This window comes from Scylla paramamosain, chromosome 22 (assembly GCF_035594125.1).
Source record: "Scylla paramamosain isolate STU-SP2022 chromosome 22, ASM3559412v1, whole genome shotgun sequence".
NCBI lineage: Eukaryota > Metazoa > Arthropoda > Malacostraca > Decapoda > Portunidae > Scylla > Scylla paramamosain.
The window spans coordinates 20,442,430-20,467,429 of NC_087172.1; the positions used below are offsets into that span (position 1 = coordinate 20,442,430).

Sequence of the window (25,000 nt, forward strand, 5' to 3'; positions counted from 1 at the left end):
TATGTACATGTATATGTGGACTTGATCTTGTGCACCCATATGTCCACCCCAAAGACAGCTTCCCACCTCTCACCCAAGTCTACCCAAATTGAAAAACACTGAATTGATTTGTATGTATGATTTGCTATCTAAATTCTAGTGGCACGGCACAACACCACTATTGCAGTCTTTTGTGGTGACATATCCTAGAAGGGCTGGAAGCAACAGCAAAAAAAACAGGAAATGAGGAGTGGTGCATTGGCATTTCTCAATACTTTCTATGCTTAGCTGGTAATATTTTGAGTCTAAGGGGGTAGAGGCGATAGTGGACCAATAGTGCATTGGCTTCACATTTGTGACATCATGCCAATTCCTCCCATTATACCTTCATGCTTCAGCCACTTTATTTTGCTTTAATTATTCAAAAATTATAATGTTATTATATATGACCATTTTTTTTTAATGGCTTTCGATTTGATGATGGAACAAAGATGCTGTAATAAATCTTTCGCTCCTCTTGGCAACTCATATAGGCTGTGTGGCACTTCCTCCATAGGCTGCACCCTGCTGGCCTTGGTCATGTGACTCTAGAGTTGAGGTGTCAACAGCGTGAGCAGGTCTTACAGCTAACACCCCAAGTATTAATTAATAATTTGGATCCACTATAGCTCATTTAATTTGTGCTGAGCCTTCATGCTCCAGCAAAACTTAGTGTGTGACTCCATCATGAGACATTGTTTATCTCACCAGCTGCAGTTGTCAAATAAGTGCTATAAATAATTTAACACACCACACAATCAAATCACAAGCACACGCTGCCACATATACTTAATTTTTCTAAGTTTTATAGTTGATGATTTTGCTCATAAAGTATGACAATATATTTTTATTTTACATATACGGCTTGTAGTGCGATGGTCATTTGACTTCAGATACTCCCAGCAAGTCTAGCACCACAGCTGTTTTCCATTCTTCCCGAGAGCAGAAAATAAGCAGCAAGATGTTATTTGCTGCTCATTTTGCTCAGTTGCCAACAAAAACAGGCAGCATGCTGGGAGAGATTTGCCCTTTGTGATGCTGCATTTATTACTAGGACCCAATCTGGAATTCATTGGCCACTTGGGAGGCATAATTAGCACTAGAGAGGCAAAATAAGGCACAATCTATACACCATGTGGTCAGTCACAACACCACATCAAAAACAGCAAATGAAAGGACACCAGCTGTAACACTGTAACACATCCAAGCACCAATCATTCCCATAAAGCACTGTGTACTGTATTTGTGCTATATTGTAAATATGCTTGTAAACAGAATGGTGATAGAGTACAAGTATAATAATGAGCAATAAGCCCATAAGAGTGGGAGTCTGAGAGACAGTTGAATTCAGTTTAAGAGAACTGGTGAGAGAATGAATGGTAGGTAAGGGACAGAGGAGGGGTGCGTGGTTCTCTTCCAGTGCTCACAAGCTGTGCGTCTGAATCATCACACATCACCACACAGCCCGGATGTGTTAATGGGAGGGTGCAGAAAAGTGCAGGTTTTAAACTTTGTAATATTACTCGTCTTGTACTGAAGCTCATATCATTGTATTTTTGTGCTCGTATAATGAAAGTAGTCCCTAATTTACTCATCTTGTATCATTGGTTTCAAGTATAAAGGATGCTCATATAACAGGACCTCTCTGTATGTACACACTCAGGATTTGCTCTTAATTTTGCAAGTGTTTTCAGCTTATATTCTGTAATAATGCTATTGCACTTATAACTGCTTAGTCAGTCCATCATCCAACCTTGTTTTTCAGAATGTTGACATTTTGAAAGACCCTGATGTTGTGAAGCAGCTTGCCAACATCCTGAAGACCAATGTTCGGGCATGTAAGGCTCTGGGCCACCCATTTGTATCACAGGTGTGTATTGGGATGACATGCATGAGAGTATACACCATCTTGCATTTGTGTATAGAACAGTCAACAACAAAATTAAGTGCATAGTACTCATATGTAAAAGTGGAGGATATCTCAACATTTTTTTCTTCATTGGCAGTTGGGACGCATTTACCTTGACATGCTCAATGTGTACAAGGTAATGAGTGAAAATATCAGTGCAGCCATTGCTCTCAACGGAGAAGGAGTCACCAAGCAGCCTCTCATCAAGTCCATGAGGGTGGTCAAGAAGGAAACACTCAAGTTAATATCGGGCTGGGTTTCCCGATCTTATGATCACACCCTTGTCTTGGACAATTTCATTCCACCATTGCTGGAAGCAGTCTTGATGGACTATCAGGTGGGTTTGGCCTTGTATTGTATTATCTTGATAAAATTTGTGTGAATTGTCTCTAAGAATAATAATGAGTGACAGAAATGCAGGAAATATGGACTGTGTCAACATTTTTTAGGACTCTTAATTTTCATTCCTGTGGAGGAAGATAAAAGATGTGGCAGGCATTGAGATGTGAAAATATTGAAGGAGCTCAATATCCTTGCTTAATGATATATTGTTATTTATCAGCATTTAAGAAAATGCAGTTTAGAATTTTGAGACAAGACACCAAGATATTTATAATTTTTTACAAGAAGGTATCAGTGTGCAAATGTATGATCACTTACATTTAATGAGAATATCAAAAGTGCCACTCTGATGCTGCTCCTTTTGTCATCTGTCTCATTATTCCAATTCAAATTCTACTTGCAGAGAACAGGTGTGCCATCAGCAAGAGAACCCGAGGTCTTGTCCACCATGGCCACCATTGTCAATAAGCTAGAGTCACACATCACACAGCAGGTTCCCAAGATCTTTGATGCTGTGTTCCAATGTACTCTGGCTATGATAAACAAGGACTTTGAAGAGTTTCCAGAGCATAGAACAAATTTCTTCCTTCTTCTGCAGGTAAGAAGAGAATCTTATAATGTCTTATGTTTTGAAACTGTCATTGATTTCCAGGTGGATATTGGCCCAAATTGTTTTTTATTTAATTTTGTTTTATTTTTATTTATTTATTTATTTATTTTATTTATTTATTTATTTTTTGTCACAGTTTGTTATTCTTTACTCTCCTTTTGATCTTAAGTAGAGTTTGAGAAGTCACAGGATAATATTTCCCTACTGATTGTTCCTGTTTTGTTCATTGCAGGCTGTCAACACCCACTGTTTCACGGCGCTACTCAATATTCCTCCAGCACAATTCAAGTTAGTATTGGATTCAATCATCTGGGCATTCAAGCATACTATGAGAAATGTAGCAGACACAGGACTCCAGATCCTGTACCAGTTACTACAAAACATTTCCGCCCATGAACATGCAGCGAGCAGTTTCTACCAAACATACTACACTGATATCCTGCAGCACATATTCTCTGTGGTTACTGATTCATCACATACAGCAGGTGAGTTTCAGGTTTGGGTTGTAAAGAAGGTAGAAATGAAATTATTTGTAGGCCCAGGTTCAGGCTGCAACAGAAGTGTCTGCACTACAGTGAATATTTTCTGTTGAGCATTTAGGTGTGGTCCCCATGGGGATTCTCCTGCCCATCACTCTGCTATGTCAGTCACAACACTCATCTTTCTATCTGATACATCCATTTCTTTAATAAGATGAAAATATAAAAATTTAGTTTCCTTGAGGATAACAGCATTGATTTTGGAGTATATACCAAGACACTTGAGAACATTTTTTTTGACATGTCAAGTCATATAGTGACCAGCTGTGGCCATGCATCACAGGCCAGGTGAAGGAGGTCACTTTCTCTGATACCTACAATGAAAACTTCCCCTCCTGCACCTCCCACATGTTCTTGTGTACTTCACAGTCATGTAAAAGAATTTTTTATGGTAGAAAAAAAAAAAAAAAAAAAAAAAAAAAAAAATATATATATATATATATATATATATATATATATATATATATATATATATATATATATATATATATATATATATATATATATATATATATATATATATATATATTGGAAGAAAAGGCCAGTAGAGGACCTTCAATTGAAGGTGAGAATATTCTCAGATCACCCTAGGTGTGTAGGTGTGGCACAGGTACATTTGCCATGGCATTGGAATGCCAAATCCCCAAGGGGGTCATGCCTAAATACTTAGTACTGAATAGATTTACTAGAACTTCTAATTAATCATGCATATTCATGGCTGCTACCAGTGATCAGTCATGTTGTGTATTTGTGCATTTATGACAACGTATATGAATCACTTAACTTTTGCAACTATATATCCTTTCATCTTTTACCACCCTTTGCTTTTGATATGGATCTGCTAAATGAATTGCTTGTATTTTTGTTACAGAAATTATCACATGATAGAACATAACATGTATAAAGCAGTAAGTTGTTCGTGTAGCTTATTAACAGTGTGTTGAAGCTATTCCTTTATTGAGTTACTGCATAGTCAGTGTTACCTTGTACCTTCATGGCTCATGTTGGACAGTGGATCATGTACATCATCACCTGAATATTGCACATTCCCTACAGGTCTGACAATGCATGCGTCCATCTTGGCATATATGTTCACGCTGGTGGAACAGAACCGCATCACAGTGAGTCTGGACTCTGCCAATCCTGCATCGCCAAGCACAAACAATGTCACCTTTGTTCAGGGCTTTGTGGCTAACCTGCTCAAGGCTGCCTTCCCCCACCTCTCTGAGAACCAGATCAAGATTACTGTGCAGGGCATGGTTAATCTCAACCAGGATATTCCTGCCTTCAAGGAGCACTTGAGGGACTTCCTTGTACAAATCAGAGTAAGTTGAATGTTTTCCTTCATGTGGACAGGACCAGAGTCACTATTTTATCTCTTGAAATTAACTTGGTTTGAACGTGTTGTTGTATGATTAGGGTTATGCAGGATATCCCATTACTATCCTCTCAATTAGTTAAGGCTTATAATTTTTTTCTCATTTGTGTGCATTTTTACATTCATATTTCATGTTTGTGAGTGAAAAGTACATGGGATTACTCTGGATTTTAGCAATGTTTAATTTCTTGTATTAAGAAACCTATGCAGTATTGTTTATCTTAACTTTCTCCCAAAGACAATCAGTGTAAATCAGTTCATGCCTGTTGCCTTCCCATTGTTGTAGATTATCATAGTTCAGTTGTCTTTTCCATCTTCAGTGATAACACATGTTATTTCATCAGGAGGTGACTGGAGATGATGATAGCGACCTTTTCCTGGAGGAGAGGGAAGCTACCCTCCGCCTGGCCCAGGAGGAGAAGCGCCGTGTACAGATGAGTGTGCCAGGCATTCTCAATCCTCATGAGATCCCTGAGGATATGCAGGACTAAAAACTGAGTCAGCAACGCCACAGTCACAGCTCCATTTTTCTATGTCACCTTGTTGGGTATTATGATTTTTGTTTTCATTATGTATTACAATGTGAATTAATGTTTTCATCTTTTACAATAATTACTTTTCCTTGAGCCATTAAAGGTCTCATTGATCTCATTACTGAAATCTTCATTGGTCAATGGAAAATGGTGGGGGTTGTGACCCTCCTCCCTTATTGATATGTTAGACACTACATTTTTTTTTTCTTTAAACCATGTGCATATATAAAGTTCATTAACTCTGAATGTTTGTAAAGGAATATTCAGAGTGTAAATATTCTTTTTCACTCACTATTCCTTGTGAAGCCTTAGGGCTAAGGAGCCTTTGTCCACTAGTCTCGAGAGAGCTGTATAAACTAGCCATCTCGCTGTCAAAGCCAGAGCAACCATTGTTAAGCATTCGCACTAAATATTCTTGATGAAAGGATGAAAGGCGGCATAGTTTCTACCATCCCACTCCAACATTTAGCTTTACCAATTTGTCCTTCCCATGAGATGTAATAAGGACAATGTTTACTTGTATGTCTGCATTTTTCAGACACTTAATGTTCAGTTGTTCCAATTTATATCTTAGAAAGTGACCAGTTTGTTAATTCCAACTGTTCATGTCAAAAATGGAGACAATTGTACCTTGTGATTAGTTTACTGTTGCCAAATGAGATTGTTAGTGATACTTCAGACCAAACAAGGACCAGCTTTTGTTTTCTTTTGTTATAAGGGGAGACACTATTGTTTTTTAAAAAGGAAGAAAATTAAGAAGTATGAGTTTTGGTAAAATTTGTACTTGGTCATGTATCACAGAGAAAAGTTCCTTCTGTTCCATGGACACTTATAGTGGTGAAAATCTGTTTGTACAGGATTGTGTATCTTGACAGTTGTGTGTGTAAAAATACACAATAATCTTAAGGAAGTGATGTTCCTCACAATTTTCACCACTGGTATTTATGTAAATTGTTTCAAGTCAGTACATAACAGTCTGTGATGACACAGGATACTGCCATATGAGTGTTTGTTACCCGTGATATCATGTCTATGGCTTGCTACACACAATGAACAAATAGGATCAGCTAACAAGTGGTTATGCATCCTACTTCAAGAACTGTTAACTGAAATCAACTGACTTTATTGATCCTGTGTTGATAGAAATTAATATTCCTGGTGACAGTGTCCCAGCAAGGTAGGTTCCATGCTCGCCTATCCAGCATATAGGCTCCCCTCCCCACCACATGCTGTGGGCAAAGCCACTGTGTGTGTGTGTGCGTGTGTGTGTGTGTGTGTGCTGAAAAGTGTGAAAATATAATGTGTTTTGAGTCAAAAATGAATGTTTGTTGTTTATCAGTCAATGCTCTGGCTTTGGAGTTCAGATTGGCATTTGTATTGTTAATTAGAAATAATCTACTGTTGCAGGCCCAATGGGCTTATGGTGAAACCTCAGTTTTGTAGAGGATTAGCTGAATGTGAGACTATATTTGCTATTATCTGAATGTGTTTTTGATTTAACTTTTTTTTTCAGGAAACATATAGTTCGTGGTAGTAAATATTGTAGAGACAGATGATCATGTGCCAGACCTGTGTGCTTGTGGATCCCTTTCAGCTGCACTGCCGGAGTCCGGACTTATGCCTTGTGTTTTAACAAATGTCTTTTCAGTTTCTGCTTGAATGAGCTATTCAAATTAGGGAGCAATAATAGTGTCCCCAAGGGCTGTGGAGACATTGATCTCTCCCAGCACTCCTGTTTGACCAAAGTGTGTGTTGTGTGCATGCAAGGAGTGACTGTCATTTGAGAACATACTTTTGTTTAGTTACATGGTGAATGATAGCAAGGTATTGAGCATGTCAAAGGCTGCCCCAACCATCCTTCTTATATGTATGTAGTTATTTTATTTGTTATTTTTGTTTACTCTGTAGCACATGCATTATGGATAATGCCTCTATCAGTCCATTCTCTGTTTCATCTGCAAGAACAAGTGAAGGTTACCAAGGCAGATTAATGTTTGTGAGTGGCAGTTCTTGCCCTTTACATGTTCTTTCTCACCTTGGTCCGGCATTATAAACAGGTGTTTCTTAAAATGTGTTGATGCCTCTCAACCATTTCTGTTCACTGTTAAGTAAGCTTACTGTTATATAATCAAAGCATGATACAAGCTTTTGGGAGCTATTTTAAGTCTTGGTGACAGGTTCCAGTCATGATCTAGAAGTTTGTGCTTTGTGTAAGCTACAGATATGCAGATCAGATGATAAATTCCTTTCCACTTACAAGTGTTTGCACAAGAGCTCATGGAAGAGTGGTCTGATCCAGTAACAGGATTGGCCAGATTTCCAGCCAGAACTGTGTAATGTGGGGAGAATTTTCTTCCATGGTTATATACGTGCTTTCCTGCAAAATTGTGGGAAAATTAATTTTCATTAAGCAGGGAAATTTTTCCTTTGGAAAGAAATCTTAAATACATAACCTTGTTAAGGTAATCTTTGTATGTAAGGTTGTATGTGTGTAATTTATTAGAAATCTCCTCTATTGAATGTAAGCTGTCATTGTATTACTATTATTATTGCTATGATCTTTCTTAGTTTGTCTCGCAAGGGGCCACATTGCCGTAGTAAGATTTGGAAGCGGCAAACACAAAAAAAAAAAACTTGAAAATTCTGCATTACGCTTATGCTCCCTTGTGTATTATCCTTTGTTGTTTTGAAGTTTGAGACAAATTATTGTACGTCAGACTCTGTAGCAAATTCACCAGAGATGCTAATGTGCATGTTTCATCTAAATCTTTGTCATGAAATCTGCAGGAGTAATCAAGATCAGTTTAGTTTTTCTCAGGTGTTAATTGAACTTTATTGATCTTGAAAACCTATGCGGATTTTTCAGTATAGAACTTTCTGTGTTGCACTTTGGGTTTTGTTAAGTTTACATTATGAAATCTTATTCATATATGTCTGTGATTTGCTATAGTGTTGAATAGTGTACCTTGAGCCTCAGATAGTAGTTGTACCACTAACTGAGAGCATCCCTAGTTAGAACATTCATTTTGGAGCAAGACTTGAACTACCACTAGGTTGAGTCTCTGGTGAACCCTCAGATACATCCCCTAGGGCAGCAGACATAGACTTAAGCTGCAGCAGCAGTGGCAGGAAGGCCCCTCACTGACAGCATCTGACAGTGATGAGGGAAGGGATGGAGGAAGGGAACACCAGAAGCAGTGTAGTGTGTGTGGGGATCTCTGGAGAACACTTGTACCTTTCTGTAGCTTTGGCTGGAACACTAACATTCAGAATACCATCACATTCAGGACTTAACCTTTATACATTCATGGTTCATGTTGTTCTTCCACCCCATAGTATGTGTGCTGTGTGTCTCCTTCAGTGCATTGAGCCTGAGTCGCAGCGTCTCTGTTTTAAGAGGCGACGAGTCTTGTGTGACTGAAAGTTTTGATATTCTGCTACTTGTGCAAAACTTAGCAAAATAAATATTTTACATGAAACCGTTGTTTTATATGCATATGCTTATGGATATTTTTTTTCAATGTTTTCTGTTTTGTTTGACAAACTTTACTATATACTACTTCCATTATATATATATATATATATATATATATATATATATATATATATATATATATATATATATATATATATATATATATATATATATATATATATATATATATATATATATATATATATATATATATATATATATATATATATATATATATATATATATATATATATATATATATATATATATATATATATATATATATATATATATGAAGGAATAAGAGATGTGAGGTGATGCTGGAGGGGGGGAGGGACTTGCTTGCTGCTGCTGCTGTTCTTTATGTGACAGAGAGAGAGAGAGAGAGAGAGAGACCACGCTGATGATGACAATGATTATCTTTATTTCTGCCAGATATACTTTCATTTCTTACAATTATACTTATTAAAATTACAAGTACTCATAATTTGTTATCAGTAACACTACTCCGCCTCTCCTTTATCTTTTCGTTACTACAAAATAAAGGGAGGGTAAGAGGCGGCCATGCTTCATTTCGGTGTTTGTCCGGTATTTTTTGGATTGTTGTGGTGCAGCGGCGTGGTGAGCAGAGAGCGTGGTGAGCGGAGAGGGAAAGAAAGATAGGATCCTTGCCACCTTATTAACATCAAAACGAAGACTAAAGAAGTAGAAATCTTAAGGTCCAAGAAGTAATGTACAGGTGAAGGTGAAGAGTAAAGCAGATAACTTGTAATAATGGCAGATATAAGCTTGAGTGAGGCGGAGAAGAGATATATTGTGGATGGAGTAAAGGTAAGCTGCAAGAATTCATACTCACCTGCTCATTTACTCTAGTCTGATAATATGTAACTAACTCAAGCGTTTTCATATTAGAGGTTTAGACTCATTCAGTTCATTAACTTCACTGCGGGTCTCATCGTTCTGTTGATCACGATTTGTTAAACTTAATATTTTGTCGATAAATGAATAGTCATTGTCAGGAAATAAATAGGCTAAGGTTATTTCCATAAACTCACTGCCCAGTCAAGCAAGTAAAGGAAGTTGCCTGTTAAATATGGTCAGTTAAGTTTGCAGGTACACCAGTCCCATGAAGTGGTGCTTGTTGAGTATGGCAGAAGGAAGGACTGACTTATTTGATTTACCTTGTGCGGAACCAGTAGACTCAATAAATGGCTTTGGTTCATTCGTAATTTAATCGCTTTGAACCATCCTCCTCCATTTCTGTTTGGTTTATGTGGCAGTAATACGCCTTCTGAACTGTGTTTACTGAGGTAGTACTCAAAACTTGGTGTTAGTTTCTTTCAGTTCACCTCCCTCAGAGTGAATTGTTTTGTCGAGTCTGCCCTTGAAACGGCAAACAGTAGAGGCCAGGGAATAAATAAGACTAGGAATTAAAAGTTTGTGATGGTTTATCTAGAGGCAAAAATGGCATAATAGCATCAACAGCCTTCATCAGTCTCATGATTATATAGAAAATTAGTCAGTTTTGTTTTTTTCTAAACACTGATGTATGTTTTTTACAGCATATTTCTGATGGTAGATGTGTTTCATTTCCCATATACTTTGTTGAGTCTTCAGTAGAGATTTGGATCAGACCAATATCTATTACATCCTATAGACAACTATAGAAAACCACTAGCAAAATATCATCAGTTATCACAACTTATTTCCCCATGTAGGGCTGCAGTTGTAGACAGTTTCTTCCCTGATGTTCACCTTTCTCGTATATATATATATATATATATATATATATATATATATATATATATATATATATATATATATATATATATATATATATATATATATATATATATATATATATATATATATATATATATATATATATATATATATATAACAAACACTGCCTATTTTTTTTTTCTTCAATGGGCCTTTTGAGAGCCTTTTTTCTTCAGGAATCCTTTCTTCTCAATATGGTCTTTTCTTCAGTTGGGCTTTTTCCCCTCAGTGTGCTTTTTCATAAATGTTTTTTTTTCAGTATTTTTCTCCTGTGGGTCTTTTTCTTCAATGGGCCGTTTTCTTCCATATTGTTGCTGTTGGCTAGATTTCCCCTTACTTAAAAAAAAAAAAAGAAAAAAATCAAGACAGAGTATCCTATGAGTACACACTACCACCTTTCACAGCTGGGCATTCGTGTGGATGGGCGGGAGCGGCTGGACTACCGGCAATTGGAGATTGAGACAGGCCTGGTGTCAACTGCCAATGGGTCAGCCCGAGTGCGCCTTGGCTGCACAGATGTTCTTATTACTGTCAAGATGGAAATGGAACCACCACCACCACAGCAACCGAAAGATGGACAGATACACTTCTTTGTCAACTGGTATGGGAAGTGCTTATTGTCTTTGTGTGTGTGTAATAATAATAATAATAATAATAAACGGTTTATTATTTAGGCAGTTAACAAACTGAAAATGTACATAGGGGGTAGGGAAATACTTAACATTAATTCTAAAGGTAAGTCTAACCTAGAAGGTGTGTGTGTGTGTGTGTGTGTGCTTTTCTATTTTTATAAATGCAATTTACTCTAATTTCTATTAAACCAACTCTGAAGTTGTACTATTTTTTGCCCATTCTGTAGAGTTTTGAAAGAATTGTCATTAAAATTTTGATTTAGTATGAGAAAAATTTAAGTATTTTTCTGACATCTACCAGTCTTGCACATAAATATGCCCCTTCTGCTGTGTAAGGCTGTAATAACCATAGCTGGGTGCAATAACTGATAAATTGATAACAATAACCTTATTGGCGATAACTGGTGATAAATTTATCGCCCGATAACTGATAAATTGATAAATCCAAAATTATGGTACTAGCGATAACAATATTGATATTTTAAATAAAAAACTGATAAATCCAAATCTTTATTTTTACTTTTATCTTAGAAAACTTAGAAAAATCTTAGAAAAAATTTCAAATTCAATGCTCATCCTGCCTCTTCACTAATGAGAAATACTGTTTTAAGTAAAATGAGTACATTTGATTTTGAAAAATTAAAAATTAAAACTTCAACATGCTCATGTTCCAAAACTAAAAATTATTGATTATTGCTAGCTTGGAACCAAAAGTATCAGTGATACTGATGAATCCATAATGCTGGAAAAATAATTATCAGATAATTGATAACATGATATCCTTATTGTGATGAATTTTCATGATAATTTATCATGATAATGCCCACTTATGCAAACCAGTATTATGTAGCACTTAAATATGCCCCTTCTGCTGTGTAAGCCTGTAATCACTATCATGTATAGTTTCTGGAAAGATAAGGACAACCCATCGAAACCTCAGTGTACAGAATGTCTCCTAAATCATTCCTGATTATTAGTAACAAGACAGTCACTTGAGTCATCTATCCATCTATCTATATACCAGACCATTAATCCCTCACAGGATGGCCCAGACAAAGCATCACATACTCATACACGCACACACACCATTCATATTCTTATCCCCATCAGCCTCTATTGATCTGCTTTTTTCTTCCACAGCTCAGCCAATGCAGCCCCAGAGTTTGAGGGTCGAGGCGGAGAGGATTTAGCTACCAGCCTGAGTGCAATGCTTGACCGCCTCTACTCCTCCCCTCTGTCCCTCGACACAAGCCGGCTGTGTGTGGTGCCCGGCAAGCATGTCAAGGTGCTCTATGTGGATGTGGAGGTGAGTCATCTGTGTCTCTCAGGCTTACGGATGACTGCTGTGTGTTCATTTTGCTGTTGACCATGTTTTCATTGCTTTTATAGCCTCCATAATTTTTGGGATGTACTTTTAATTTATTTGTATATTTGTGAAGTAAGGATGGGGATGTTAAAAAAGTCTCATGTAGTAGTGGAACAGAAGGTCCTTAGTGTAGTATGTAAAGGAATGGATGGGGGTGATAGTATTGTGTTCTGTGGCATAGGTGTAAGTCATGGAAAGGCAATGTACACTAAGGGTGCGTCCACAATTACTACCCTATTCAGGAGAGTGTCCTAGTGTGTAGGGTGCCAAAATGTGTTGCTCAATTTCATGACATATCGGGTTTAAGAGTTTCTTTGTGTTTTCTGATTGTTAGAAGAAGAAAGGGACAAGAGTAGAGTTATGGTTGCATCTTGACATTATCTTGTTTGGATGTTAATTTCTTCTTAACACATTCCTCTTTATCAACTTAACTTACAATATTTCCTTTCAGATTCTAGAGTGTGGTGGGAACTTGTTTGACACAGTGAGTTTGGGAGTGAAGGCAGCACTGTGGGCTACCAGAATGCCTAGAATATATATCACTGGGGAGGATGGAGGGGAGCTGGAGTTCATGGTGTCAGACAACCCTCAAGAAGTTGACCGAGTGGATGTGTCCAATGCTCCTATCCTCATCACACACTTGAGGGTGAGTGTTTGACATTTTATGCTTCATAAGTATGAAGGATTAGATCCCATGGTGGTGTGCCAACTTAGGAACTTAAAATGTATGTCTAGATATTTCCCAGTAAACTGAAAGCATAAGAACACAAGAAAATATGGGAAGCTGCAAAAAGTTATATGTGACAGTCCCTATATGAAACATATCTACCTACTTCCATCTATCATCTTAATCCACAAATTTGTCTAATCTTATTTTAAAGCTCCCTAATGGCTCATCACTAATAAATGTTTAGAGAAAAGTACTGTGTGGAACTCAATGTTTCACTAGCTATGCAGTGACTTCTGTTGTATGTTCTTTTGAGGACTATCAGTTTGTGCCATAATATTACGATGCTCTCAAAGTGATGTCATTATATTGAATTAGTCAGTTACAGTTATAGATAGATAGGCATGCAGACAGATGACTGGGCAGGGACATCATATTACCTTAACCTGATAAATCTACCTTTCCTCTCACAGATAACAGAGAACTTGACAGTAATTGACCCAACCCCAGAGGAGGAGTGCTGTGGGCCTGTGCAGGTGGTGGTTGGTGTCACTCCCAAGGGCCTCATCACCACCACACAACAGTTAGGGGCTGGGACTTTTGCACCACAGACTCTCTCAGCTTCCCTCAAAGTAATTGCTTTTTATTATCATCCACATCATGCCCATACTTTTTGGGAATGTTCTTCCTTGTTCACTTTGGTTGCTGCAAGTGGACAATTTTCTTCTAAAACTTAGTCTTTCACTGCCATCATTGCATACTTTTTGTCATTACTTGATTTAATTTATCCTTTCACTTTTGCAAGATAACTGCACTGTTTCATCTTTACAATTGCTTTTGCATAATATGTGAAGTTCCCAATTTTTGCAAATCTTGTAATGAATTTAGTGGTGAGCAACATGAGCTACCACACAGTACAGGAATGCTTGATTTATGTGTGGCATTTCATTACCATTGGTGTCCTCTGCCATGTATAAAAAGGAATCATGATTGATGAATGCTCAGTTTTAAGCATTTTGAAGTTGTGAATTAAATCATTCTGCCAGAAGAATGACAGAACATTAAAAAGAAACAAATTATGGAGGAGTTGAGGTAATCAGACAGCACCTTAAGATGGGTTTAGAAAATGGAAAGAAATGTAAGAGTAACATGAAAGTGCAACAATGAAGTGGATGGTGTGGGTAGCCACTTATGAAATGGAAGAGACAGAGTAATAGAGTATCTGAGGTATGAGAGATGAAGGAGTTTGAGTGTTCAGGAAGGGGACATATGAATGGGAACAAAGAGGAACTTCTATTTGGGCCACCTACAAGAAGTTTGAAGGAAAGGGCATCAGAGTACAGTAGATTAGATTAAGTTTGAAAATAAAGAAGATATGCAAATTGTTTTTCACACTTATTTTACTGCTTCCTGTCCTCCTGCTTTTTTCTTTCTTTGTCTACTTGCTTGCTTGCTTGCTTTTCATAGGCATTATACTTTCATAAGGTGTAGTTAGGAGTTGAACTACTTACTATGGTACAAACATTTATTCTGTGACTTGCTTATGCCAATCAAAGATGTAATGACAGTCAACCCTCTGACTAGTAATGAGGGTATGATGCTTATTACCTTATTTGAATACCCATAGATTGATTTACTGGACAAGAGTATAATAGAAATAATGGAGGATTGAATTCAGTGACTCCTTTTGCTGTCAATGTCATTCTTTCTGATCATACTCTAAACATGCATCATAGTCATATTGAACTGTCATATTAAACTTGAGATTGTAGTCTGAAACTTAATATATTAAGTTAGTTGTATGGCATAAAATGGTATTTCTTGAAGAATTTTACTAAAGGTTGATTGTCTAAATGAACACATTTATAAGACACTTCTACGGCACTGTTTCTTGAAAAAATTTTTTTGCTGAAGGCCTTTGTAGTATAAAAGTTGATAAGAATTAATCTTAAGGCACTTTTTCTAAGGTCTGAGTTCTTGAGGACTTTTACTAAAGACTGCAGTTGTCTAGAAGTTGGTGCAGAGTTAATCATAAGATATTGTTTTAAGGTCCTGATTCTTGAAGACTTGTTTAAAGACCACAGTAGTCAAAACTTGAAAAAGTTAATCATAAGACACTGTTCTAAGGTCCTGTTTCTTGAAGACTATTTAAATTAAAACCACAATAGTAAAAAAAAATGATAAAGTTAATCATGAGGCATTAGTCTAAGGTCTTGTTTCTGGACATTTACTATAGGCCATGATAATCTAAAAACAGTCGAAGTTCTAAAGACTATTTTATCAAAAGCTTTGCAAGAATAAGAGTTGACAGTTCAAGGTTTCATTCTGACATGCTATTCTTGACTCAACAGAGTGCACAGGAGTTGGGAGTTAAGATCCACCATCAGCTCATGCAAAGGCTACAGCAGGAGGAGAGCATTCCCAACAGAAAGACTAAAGGCTTCTTATAATACATTATACCAAAGCAGACACCTTATCCCTCTCATTTATCCCAAACCACTCACCCATTTTATATTGAGAATTAATTGTAGTGATAAGATAAATTATAAGTGACAGTGCACATATGTTTTTAAATAAAGTTTGTTACATTTTAGTATTATGGTGCCTTTTAGTGATCTTACTATGGTTAGTCAAGCAACAGTATATTTGTTTAGTATGATTTGTTGTGGGAGGACTCTCTCTCTCTCTCTCTCTCTCTCTCTCTCTCTCTCTCTCTCTCTCTCTCTCTCCATCAATTAGTCGTGTCTATCTTGTGAAAAACAGCATTAAGGTCGATGAAACTGCTTATTTATTTAGGCTAGAGTTAACATCTGAGGTATTGACAACAAGAGTACAATTAAGGATGAAGGAGGTTGTTGATTCTAAGAGGCAGTGATTCCCAGAAGGCTCTTGTCTCTGCCCTCTGATCTGCTTCCATGTGTGGCTGTGGTAGGATCTTGAGGTGCTGCATGTTTGTTGAGTCCTCCGTCACCTCCCATGTGAAGCCGAGGGAATCATCAGGTGTTGGGTTCCTGAGGGCAAGGTGATCAAGATTTACCCTTTTTGAAAACCAGGAGTTATAAGAAATACTTTACATGATGCTGACATCCCTTTGTGAAGGAAGATAGTTGAGACAAGGCATTCAAAATCATCTATCTATCATTCTATGTATATACTGGGCCAACAGTGCCACATGGGGGTGTCCCAGACAAAACACTACACACTCCCATATACATCATTCATACTTTTAGCCTTTTCAAAATAATTTTCACTAGCATTTTCTTCTGTTTCAGCTTAGAAAACTAGTAACTGTTAATACATTCTTATCTTTTGAAAGCATATTTTTATTCTTTTTTTCTGTTGCTGTTTCCCTGATGTTGGGTTGGCAATATGTATGAATGTACCTAGTACAATTATTATGAAAAAATACTAAGGGAAGGTAAAATCTGCTCACCCAGTGCTGGCAAAGTTGACCCACATGGAAGTGAAGATGTTGCCCACTGTCTTGTCCTCTGCTGTGTGTAGGTTGGCATACTTTGGGTACATAAGATACTGGTTGTTGTCTCCATGGGAGATGTCTGAAACAGGCAGGGAGCAATAGAATGATTCAGTGATAAATTTCCTCTCATCATCTTCATGCTTATTTTAGGTTCCCATTCCCAGTAAAGTAATGGAGTAGATCATTGAAAGAAGGAAAGGAGGAATCACAGTTTCTGGCTTGTGGCAAGTCGAGCCCAACATCAAGGAAGTCGTTGGTGAAGCCTTGTTCCCCGCGGTGGTGCAGCTCATAGGTGAACAGAAGGTCAGCACTGCTCATCAGCTGTGTGGTCCAGTCATGAGGGATGTGGAACAGGCAGTCAGTAAACATCTACCATGTGGGATAAACAAAAAAAATAAAGGTAGATGGAGGAGCAAATAAGCTACAAAATCCTGCTCATTTTGTTAGTGGAAAAAAAGTACCAACTTGTACTACTGTAATTTTGAGATATGGAGTGAAGAATTGCAAGACTTCCTCACTGTGGCAGCTATTTATTGACATTTAGTTTTTCTTTTTATTTGCAAGATTATGGTCCATAGGTGCTTTGCTTCTTGTGTAATCTGTTTGTACTTCATCACACGGCATCATTTGCAGTGTGCTGAATTACCCGAGTAAGGTTGTCAGCGTCATCCTTGGTGATGTGAATACCACCGAGGTAGTGGTTGTAAGTGGTGGTGGCTGTGGTGGCAGGTTCCTCATCAGGGTAGAGGTGGAGGCTTGCTGGCCCATTGATGTTGAAATTCTCTACAAGGCTGCTGATAAGGCTGGGGACTGAATACATCTCTGGAGGGGAAAGGAAATGAACCTTAATTGTGAAGGAGGAAGAGAAAGAGATGAGAAACAAAGCCAGAGAGAACCACTTGTGAATGTAAACATGACAATTCCCTGCTGTTTGCTTTGGTCATGCCCATCACAATATTTTCCAGCTGTCCTCATATGTAGATAGCTACTGCCCTGTAGAAACCTATCATGACCAACAAGCTTCAAGTTCCTCAGTGCCAACACAATTTTGCCTTAAAAAAAGAAATAGTGGTTCGCCATAAGTGATTGTAGATGAGTTACCAAAGAAATCTATGAATGAGGCAAATGCAACAACAGTCCATGGCCATCTCAAAGAAATAGTGATTCTCCATAAGCAACTGATTTGAGTGACAGGGAAAATTGATTAATGAGCCAAGTGAGCAAGCAGTTGTACATACCACCTTATCAACTGTCCATGGCCATCTCAAGGAAATAGTGGCTCTCCTTCATAAATTATTGATGAGTGAGTGAAGAAATAAATGAGGCAAGTACAGCAAGTACATGTCACCTTACTAACAATCTCCATGACCATCACCAAGAAATATTGGCTCTGGTCCATAAGTGATTGGAAATGAGTAACTGAAGAAAACAGTTAATGAAGCAAATAAGCAAGTAACAGTACATATCACCTTACTAACAGTCTGCATGGCCATCACAAAGAAATATTGGCTCTCCTTCATAAGTGACTGAAAATGAGTGAGCTAAGAAATTAATGAACCAAGCAAGCAAGTAACACTACATACCACCTTACTAATGGTCTCCATGACCATCATAAAGAAATATTGTTCCTTCCTCATAAGCAACTGAAAATGAGTGACTGAGGAAATTACTGAATGAAACAAATTAGCCAGTAACAATACATAATACCTTACCAACAGTTTCTGTGGCCATCACAAAGAAATATTGGCTCTCCTTTGTAAGTGATTGCATATGAGTGATTGAGGAAACTACTGAATGAAACAAGTAAGCAAGTAATAGTATGTCTCTCCTTACCAACAGTTTCCATGGCCATCTCGTCCCTGTTGACCCCCATGATGGTGGGCACGTGGCTGTACAGGTCCTTCTTCAGCAGCAGGGCAGGTTCCTCAGGTAGGTAGTCCCCATCCACACGTGGCCCAATATAGAATGGCTGCAGGTTCCATTCCTTTTTGTGGAGCATGGGAAGGGTGTGTGAGAAAGCATTGGGCATTTGTTTTAAGGAAGAATGGAGGAGTTTACATATGAGGAAGTACATAGCTATTTTTTATTTAATTTTTTATTTTTTTGTGTGTGTGATTGTGGAAAAGCCATATGAGAAAGTATTAGGTTATAGTTTGAAGGAAGAATAGATTTTTTTTTCATTTATTTTTTTTATATGTCTGATTCCCCTAATGAAGGACTTTGCATTTGGGAAGTGTTACCCTGAGTGGATGCCCTTCCTAACCTCAGACTGTGGCCAGTATTTGATGAGTTACATTAGTCAGAATGGAATGTTATGTGAGGAGGTGCTATTTGCTTATGAGGAGACAGAAGGGGACACAACAAGAGGAGGAAGTAGACACCTGCCGAAACGAGAATTTCTCCCAGTGAGGTCTAAAGCACTGTTCAGGGGGTGCTGTGAACTTATCATTAAACCCAGCTGTGACCTCACTGAACGTTTCCCTTTGTGTCTCACAACACAAGGGGGCAGTCACAGCCTGCCCTCTATAGACAACTCTCTTCCTTCACACAAAACTACAAGCACCTAATAACACACACACCCTTCACTCAAAAATTATAAAATCATCATGGCGACTCCTACACCAGCCTCGGAGTCCCCATCTGGAGAGGGGACCATAAATGTCCCCAGGTCGGACTGCCTTTCTGTCGACGACCCTAAGTGTCTTGACACCCCCCTCAACTTTTTCTTCATTAACTTCTGCAACATTCGCGGTCTAAGATCTAATTTTCAATCTGTAGAACACCACCTCTCCTCTTCCAAACCTCATCTTCTTTTCCTCACTGAAACTCAGGTGTCTGAGGCAACTGACAGTAGCCCCTTTTCTGTTCCCTCCTACTTTCTTTATCTTCATTTTCGATCCAAAGCTGGATGCTGCGTTTATATGCACAATGACTTAACCTGCTCTTGTGCCCACGCTCTTGAATCTTCCGAGTTTTCCACCATCTGGCTACGACTACAGAGTCACTCTCATACTAAATTTATCTGTGCTGTATACCTCTCACCTAACTCCTCTGACTATAAGAAATTCTTTGACTACTTAACTTCCAAAGTGGAGCACATTCTGACCCTCTTCCCTTTTGCAGAGATCTCCATTCTTGGAGACTTCAGTGTTCACCACCAGCTTTGGCTTTCCTCTCCCTTCACTGACCATCCTGGTGAACTAGCCTACAACTTTGCTATCCTCCATGACCTAGAGCAATTGGTGCAACACCCTACTTGTATTCCTGACTGTCTTGGAGATATGCCCAACATTCTTGACCTTTTCCTGACCTCTAATCCTTCTGCTTCTGCTGTCACCCTTTCTTCTCCGTTGGGCTCCTCCGATCACAATCTCATATCTTTATCTTGTCCTATCACTCCAATCCCTCCTCAGGATCCCCCTAAGCGAAGGTGCCTCTGGCGTTTTGCCTCTGCTAGTTGGGGGGACCTGAGGAGGTATTTTGCTGATTTTCCTTGAAATGACTACTGCTTCCATGTCAGAGACCCATCTTTGTGTGCTGAGCGCATAACAGAGGTGATAGTGTCTGGCATGGAGGCATACATTCCTCACTCTTTTTCTCGTCCTAAACCTTCTAAACCTTGGTTTAACACAGCTTGTTCTTGTGCTATACATGATAGAGAGGTGGTCCACAAAAGGTACTTAAGCCTTCCATCACCAGAATCTCATGCACTTTATATTTCTGCCTGGAACCATGTCAAGTCTGTTCTCCAACTAGCCAAAAACTCCTTCATTAACATAAAATGTCAAAACCTTTCAAGATCTAACTCCCCTTGTGATTTCTGGCATCTAGCCAAAAATATCTCCAATAACTTTGCTTCTTCTTTTTCTCCTCTATTTCAACCAGATGGCACCACTGCTATCACATCTATTTCTAAAGCTGAACTCTTTGCTGAAACCTTTGCTAAAAACTCTACCTTGGATGATCCTGGGCTTGTTCCTCCCTTTCCTCCACACTCTGACTACTTCATGCCACCTATTAAAATTCTTCGCAATGATGTTTTTCATGCCCTCGCTGGCCTAAACCCTCGGAAGGCTTATGGACCTGATGAGGTCCCTCCTATTGTTCTCCGAAACTGTGCCTCCGTGCTTGCACCTTGCCTAGTCAAACTCTTTCAGCTCTGTCTGTCAACATCTACCTTTCCTTCTTGCTGGAAGTTTACCTACATTCAACCTGTTCCTAAAAAGGATGACCGTTCTAATCCCTCAAACTACCGTCCTATTGCTTTAATTTCCTACCTATCTAAAGTTTTTGAATCTATCCTCAACATGAAGATTCTTAAACATCTATCACTTCACAACCTTCTATCTGATCGCCAGTATGTGTTCCGTCAAGGCCGCTCTACTGGTGATCTTCTGGCTTTCCTTACTGAGTCTTGGTCATCCTCTTTTAGAGATTTTGGTGAAACTTTTGCTGTTGCCTTGGAGATATCAAAAGCTTTTGATAGAGTCTGGCACAAAGCTTTGATTTCCAAACTACCCTCCTACGGTTTCTATCCTTCTCTCTGTAACTTCATCTCAGGTTTCCTTTCTGACCGTTCTATTGCTGCTGTGGTAGACGGTCACTGTTCTTCTCCTAAATCTATTAACAGTGGTGTTCCTCAGGGTTCTGTCCTGTCACCCACTCTCTTCTTATTATTCATTAATGATCTTCTAAACCAAACTTCTTGTCCTATCCACTCCTACGCTGATGATACCACCCTGCACTTTTCCACGTCTTTTCATAGACGTCCAACCCTTCAGGAGGTAAACATATCACGCAGGGAGGCCACAGAACGCCTGACTTCTGATCTTTCTAAAATTTCTGATTGGGGCAGAGCAAACTTGGTATTGTTCAATGCCTCAAAAACTCAATTCCTCCATCTATCAACTCGACACAACCTTCCAGACAACTATCCCCTCTTCTTCAATGACACTCAACTGTCCCCCTCTTCTACACTGAACATCCTTGGTCTGTCCTTTACTTATAATCTGAACTGGAAAAATCACATCTCATCTCTAGCTAAAACAACTTCTATGAGGTTAGGTGTTCTGAGATGTCTCTGCCAGTTTTTCTCACCCCCCCCAGCTGCTAACTCTGTACAAGGGCCTTATCCGTCCATGTATGGAGTATGCTTCACATGTCTGGGGGGGTTCCACTCATACTGCTCTTCTAGACAGGGTGGAATCAAAAGCTTTTCGTCTCATCAACTCCTCTCCTCTAACTGACTGTCTTCAGCCTCTCTCTCACTGCCGCAATGTTGCATATCTAGCTGTCTTCTACCGCTATTTTTATGCTAACTGCTCTTCTGATCTTGCTAACTGCATGCCTCCCCTCCTTCCGTGGCCTCGCTGCACAAGACTTTCTTCTTTCTCTCACCCCTATTCTGTCCACCTCTCTAACGCAAGAGTTAACCAGTATTCTCAATCATTCATCCCTTTCTCTGGTAAACTCTGGAACTCCCTGCCTGCTTCTGTATTTCCACCTTCCTATGACTTAAATTCCTTCAAGAGGGAGGTTTCAAGACACTTATCCATCAATTTTTGACCACTGCTTTGACCCTTTCATGGGACTGGCATTTCAATGGGCATTTTTTTTATTAGATTTTTGTTGCTCTTGGCCAGTGTCCTTCCTACATAAAAAAAAACAAAAAAAACAATGTACTTTTTGTATTGGGGGATGAAATGGGAAGGGGATGAAATGGGAAGGGGATAAAAAGTGCACTTTGCTTATGGGAGGACAGAAGGGGACATGTGGGGAGGAAATGGGAAGGAGGAAGGAGTGCATTGTTGAAGGAGGACAGAAGGGAACATGTACTGTACTTTTCTTAATGGGGAGGAAATGAGAAGAAAAAAAGGATATGTAATGAAGTGCTTTTTCATGGAGAAGAAAGAGATGAAGTGGTGTTTGTGTTACAGAGAAGGGAGAGGAGGAACAAATAATTCTTATCTATGGGAAGGAAGGAAATGAAATGATGTTATTGTGTTGTGGAGGAAAAACAGGAAGGACATGTAACCAAGTGCCTTTTTTTATGGACAGGAAGGGATGGAACTGGTGTTTGTATTATGGACAGGAAGGGAATTTGACTGTCTTATCAATAGGGATGACAAAAAGTTGGTTACAAGTCTACGCTAAGTCTTACATAGAGAGTGAAGTAAGACATGTCCAGAAGATGAGCCCCAACTGTCTGCAGGCAGGCCACCAGGTCATCAGTGGGTAGTGTGGGGCAGTCAAATCTGTAATGTGGTGTCACATACATAGGTAGCCGGACAGCTAGAACCAGGTGACTAAATTGGTCATTCTGATTGGAATGTTTATGTTTTTGGGGAGCAGTAATTAAATATGATACTTTTTCTTTCTCTTCAGTTTTTTATAGCCTGTGGCCAGCCTCCTTAATACATTGAATAATGATGATGATGATGATAATAATAATAATAGTAATAATGATAATAACAACAACAACAACAACAATAATAATAATAATAATAATAATAATAATAATAATAATAATAATAATAATGATAATAATAATAATAATAACAATAATAATAATAATAATAATAATAATAATAATAATAATAATAATAATAATAATAATAGTAATAATGATAATGATAATGATGATGATAATAATAAATAAATAAATAAAGTTCAGAGATAAGTATGTAATTATAACTTGCAAGGGGTCATGCACATTATCATTATTCCTCACTGAGGCTGACTGATTTTTTTTTTTTCTAAGTGCTTTACCTCTCGGCGACGGCCTGAGCGGTGGCCAGAAAATCTCTTCCTTTTGCCCAGGGACTCAGCGTGGTGCCACTCTCCATGATGGCCCCCGTGAACAGTCCTGGAGCGACACCAAACCAGAAAGTGCCTTAGACATGCGAGTCACTGCCTCAGTGGCTGAAGGACTGTTTAATTCAGAGATAGAGCATAAGAATGTGTTGTGAATATCGTAATGCAGTAAGGGAAACAGAGAGCCAGCTGATGATGGTAATTGGATTATATCTAGAAGCATGTTTTTAGTTTATGGAGTTACAAGAAGAGTAGAGCGCCATGCTAATGCGATGATGGTAAATACCCGTCGCGGACGGAGTCAGCAAGACAAGAAGGGACAGGAAGAGAGAGACACCGGATGATAGTAATTTGGAAATCCGGAAGCATGTTTTTAGTTTGTGGGGAATTCCGTGCGGAGTGAAGCGCTTTGATGACGCCAACAGAAGGTTCCATACCACGGACGTGTCGGCCAGTCAGTGCGTCATCAGGCCCGCTCACTGACTGATATATTTATTACCCATTATTTTTACACATTTTTCCTTGTTATTTTCCCTCCCGCTTTCTTCATTATTGTCACACATCAGGATAGGAGGATGGCTGTGTTCAGACAGGAGAGTGTATAATATATGAGGCGTTGGGGCAGCTGATTTCACTATAAAACCCGCGCTGTCCTCACGATCTGGCTGGCCTACCCATCTGTCGTATGGACAACAGTACATACACATACCTGCTGCAGACGGAGCCAGCATTTGGTAATGAACAGAGGTGGACCCTGCGCTCGATCCGATGATGGTGATTCTGCAGCCGAACCAAAAGAAAAGCTTGAGAATAGCTGGATTGCTAGAGCGTGGAGTGCAGTCTATGATTCCACTGCTATCGTATTTCCCAAAGGCTGTTTAGGCGTCAAGAAGAAAGTATCAACATGCACTTGATGAAAATAGCGGGTTAGTCAAGGCGGAGAAGGTAGACTAAAGTGTGGAGTGCAGTCTGTATGATTCTACTGTTGTCGTTAATGACTAAAAGATCCGTATTTTGAAAGGCTCTACTCTCTTACTATGACTATTTTCAAAGGCCACAGAGATGATTAGCCGGGTTTTTCGAGTGTTTATCAAGTTAATAATGTAGAAATGTTAATTTATCTGTAGATCCATAAAAAAAAAAAAAACCTTAAAAACCCATGTAACTTCAATTAGAGCCTTTGGCGCAAAAGTATGGATTTTTCAAAGGCTGTGTTGGTGAAGGCGTCAGAATGTATCATCACTCACCTGGTTGAGTCGCCTCCAAAGTTAGCGATGTTGTCCTTCACCCAACGAAGTGCAAGCGTCTGGTCCTTGAGGCCTTGATTCCCTGGGGCTGCCTCGTCCTCCGTGGACAGGAACCCTGGAACGAAATCACCAGATGATAGTAATTTGGACAACCGGAAGCATGTTTTTAGTTCGTGGGAGTTCCGTGTGGAGTGGAACGCTTTGATAACGC

At 38.8% G+C, this 25,000-nt stretch overlaps 3 protein-coding genes across 6 annotated transcripts in view; 2 read left to right on the forward strand and 1 right to left on the reverse strand.

Moving 5' to 3' along the window:
- LOC135111758 (exportin-1-like) overlaps window positions 1-8,808 on the forward strand; it is a 30,431-nt gene extending 21,623 nt beyond the window's left edge. For all 3 annotated transcript variants that reach the window (XM_064025461.1, XM_064025463.1, XM_064025462.1), the window contains exons 14-19: window positions 1,784-1,888; window positions 2,025-2,264; window positions 2,673-2,867; window positions 3,112-3,364; window positions 4,475-4,743; window positions 5,141-8,808. In XM_064025461.1, coding sequence (XP_063881531.1) covers window positions 1,784-1,888; window positions 2,025-2,264; window positions 2,673-2,867; window positions 3,112-3,364; window positions 4,475-4,743; window positions 5,141-5,287 — 1,209 coding nt within the window. In that variant the 3' untranslated portion in view covers window positions 5,288-8,808. The remainder of the gene's footprint in view (window positions 1-1,783; window positions 1,889-2,024; window positions 2,265-2,672; window positions 2,868-3,111; window positions 3,365-4,474; window positions 4,744-5,140) is intronic.
- Window positions 8,809-9,391: 583 nt separating this feature from the next.
- Window positions 9,392-15,720, forward strand: LOC135111763 (exosome complex exonuclease RRP42-like). Its single transcript, XM_064025470.1, has 6 exons — window positions 9,392-9,635; window positions 10,991-11,187; window positions 12,359-12,524; window positions 13,036-13,230; window positions 13,725-13,883; window positions 15,603-15,720. The coding sequence occupies exons 1-6, from the start codon at window positions 9,579-9,581 to the stop codon at window positions 15,699-15,701; spliced, it is 873 nt and encodes a 290-aa protein (XP_063881540.1). The 5' UTR covers window positions 9,392-9,578; the 3' UTR covers window positions 15,702-15,720.
- A 301-nt stretch (window positions 15,721-16,021) lies between these two features.
- The window catches only part of LOC135111762 (venom carboxylesterase-6-like), a 17,640-nt gene continuing 8,661 nt past the window's right edge, over window positions 16,022-25,000 (reverse strand). For both annotated transcript variants that reach the window (XM_064025467.1, XM_064025468.1), the window contains exons 5-13: window positions 24,790-24,904; window positions 24,252-24,322; window positions 23,498-23,594; window positions 22,890-22,983; window positions 18,563-18,713; window positions 17,376-17,551; window positions 16,939-17,098; window positions 16,685-16,808; window positions 16,022-16,262 (exon numbers count right to left, since the gene is read on the reverse strand). In XM_064025467.1, coding sequence (XP_063881537.1) covers window positions 16,088-16,262; window positions 16,685-16,808; window positions 16,939-17,098; window positions 17,376-17,551; window positions 18,563-18,713; window positions 22,890-22,983; window positions 23,498-23,594; window positions 24,252-24,322; window positions 24,790-24,904 — 1,163 coding nt within the window. In that variant the 3' untranslated portion in view covers window positions 16,022-16,087. The remainder of the gene's footprint in view (window positions 16,263-16,684; window positions 16,809-16,938; window positions 17,099-17,375; window positions 17,552-18,562; window positions 18,714-22,889; window positions 22,984-23,497; window positions 23,595-24,251; window positions 24,323-24,789; window positions 24,905-25,000) is intronic.

Bases quoted from the DNA above. Each gene is read 5' to 3' on its own strand.
- LOC135111763 (XM_064025470.1), top strand. From the start codon at position 9,579: ATGGCAGATATAAGCTTGAGTGAGGCGGAGAAGAGATATATTGTGGAT. The intron at 11,188-12,358 runs GTATGGGAAGTG...TTTCTTCCACAG, and splicing joins ATACACTTCTTTGTCAACTG to CTCAGCCAATGCAGCCCCAG. The intron at 13,231-13,724 runs GTGAGTGTTTGA...TTCCTCTCACAG, and splicing joins TCCTCATCACACACTTGAGG to ATAACAGAGAACTTGACAGT.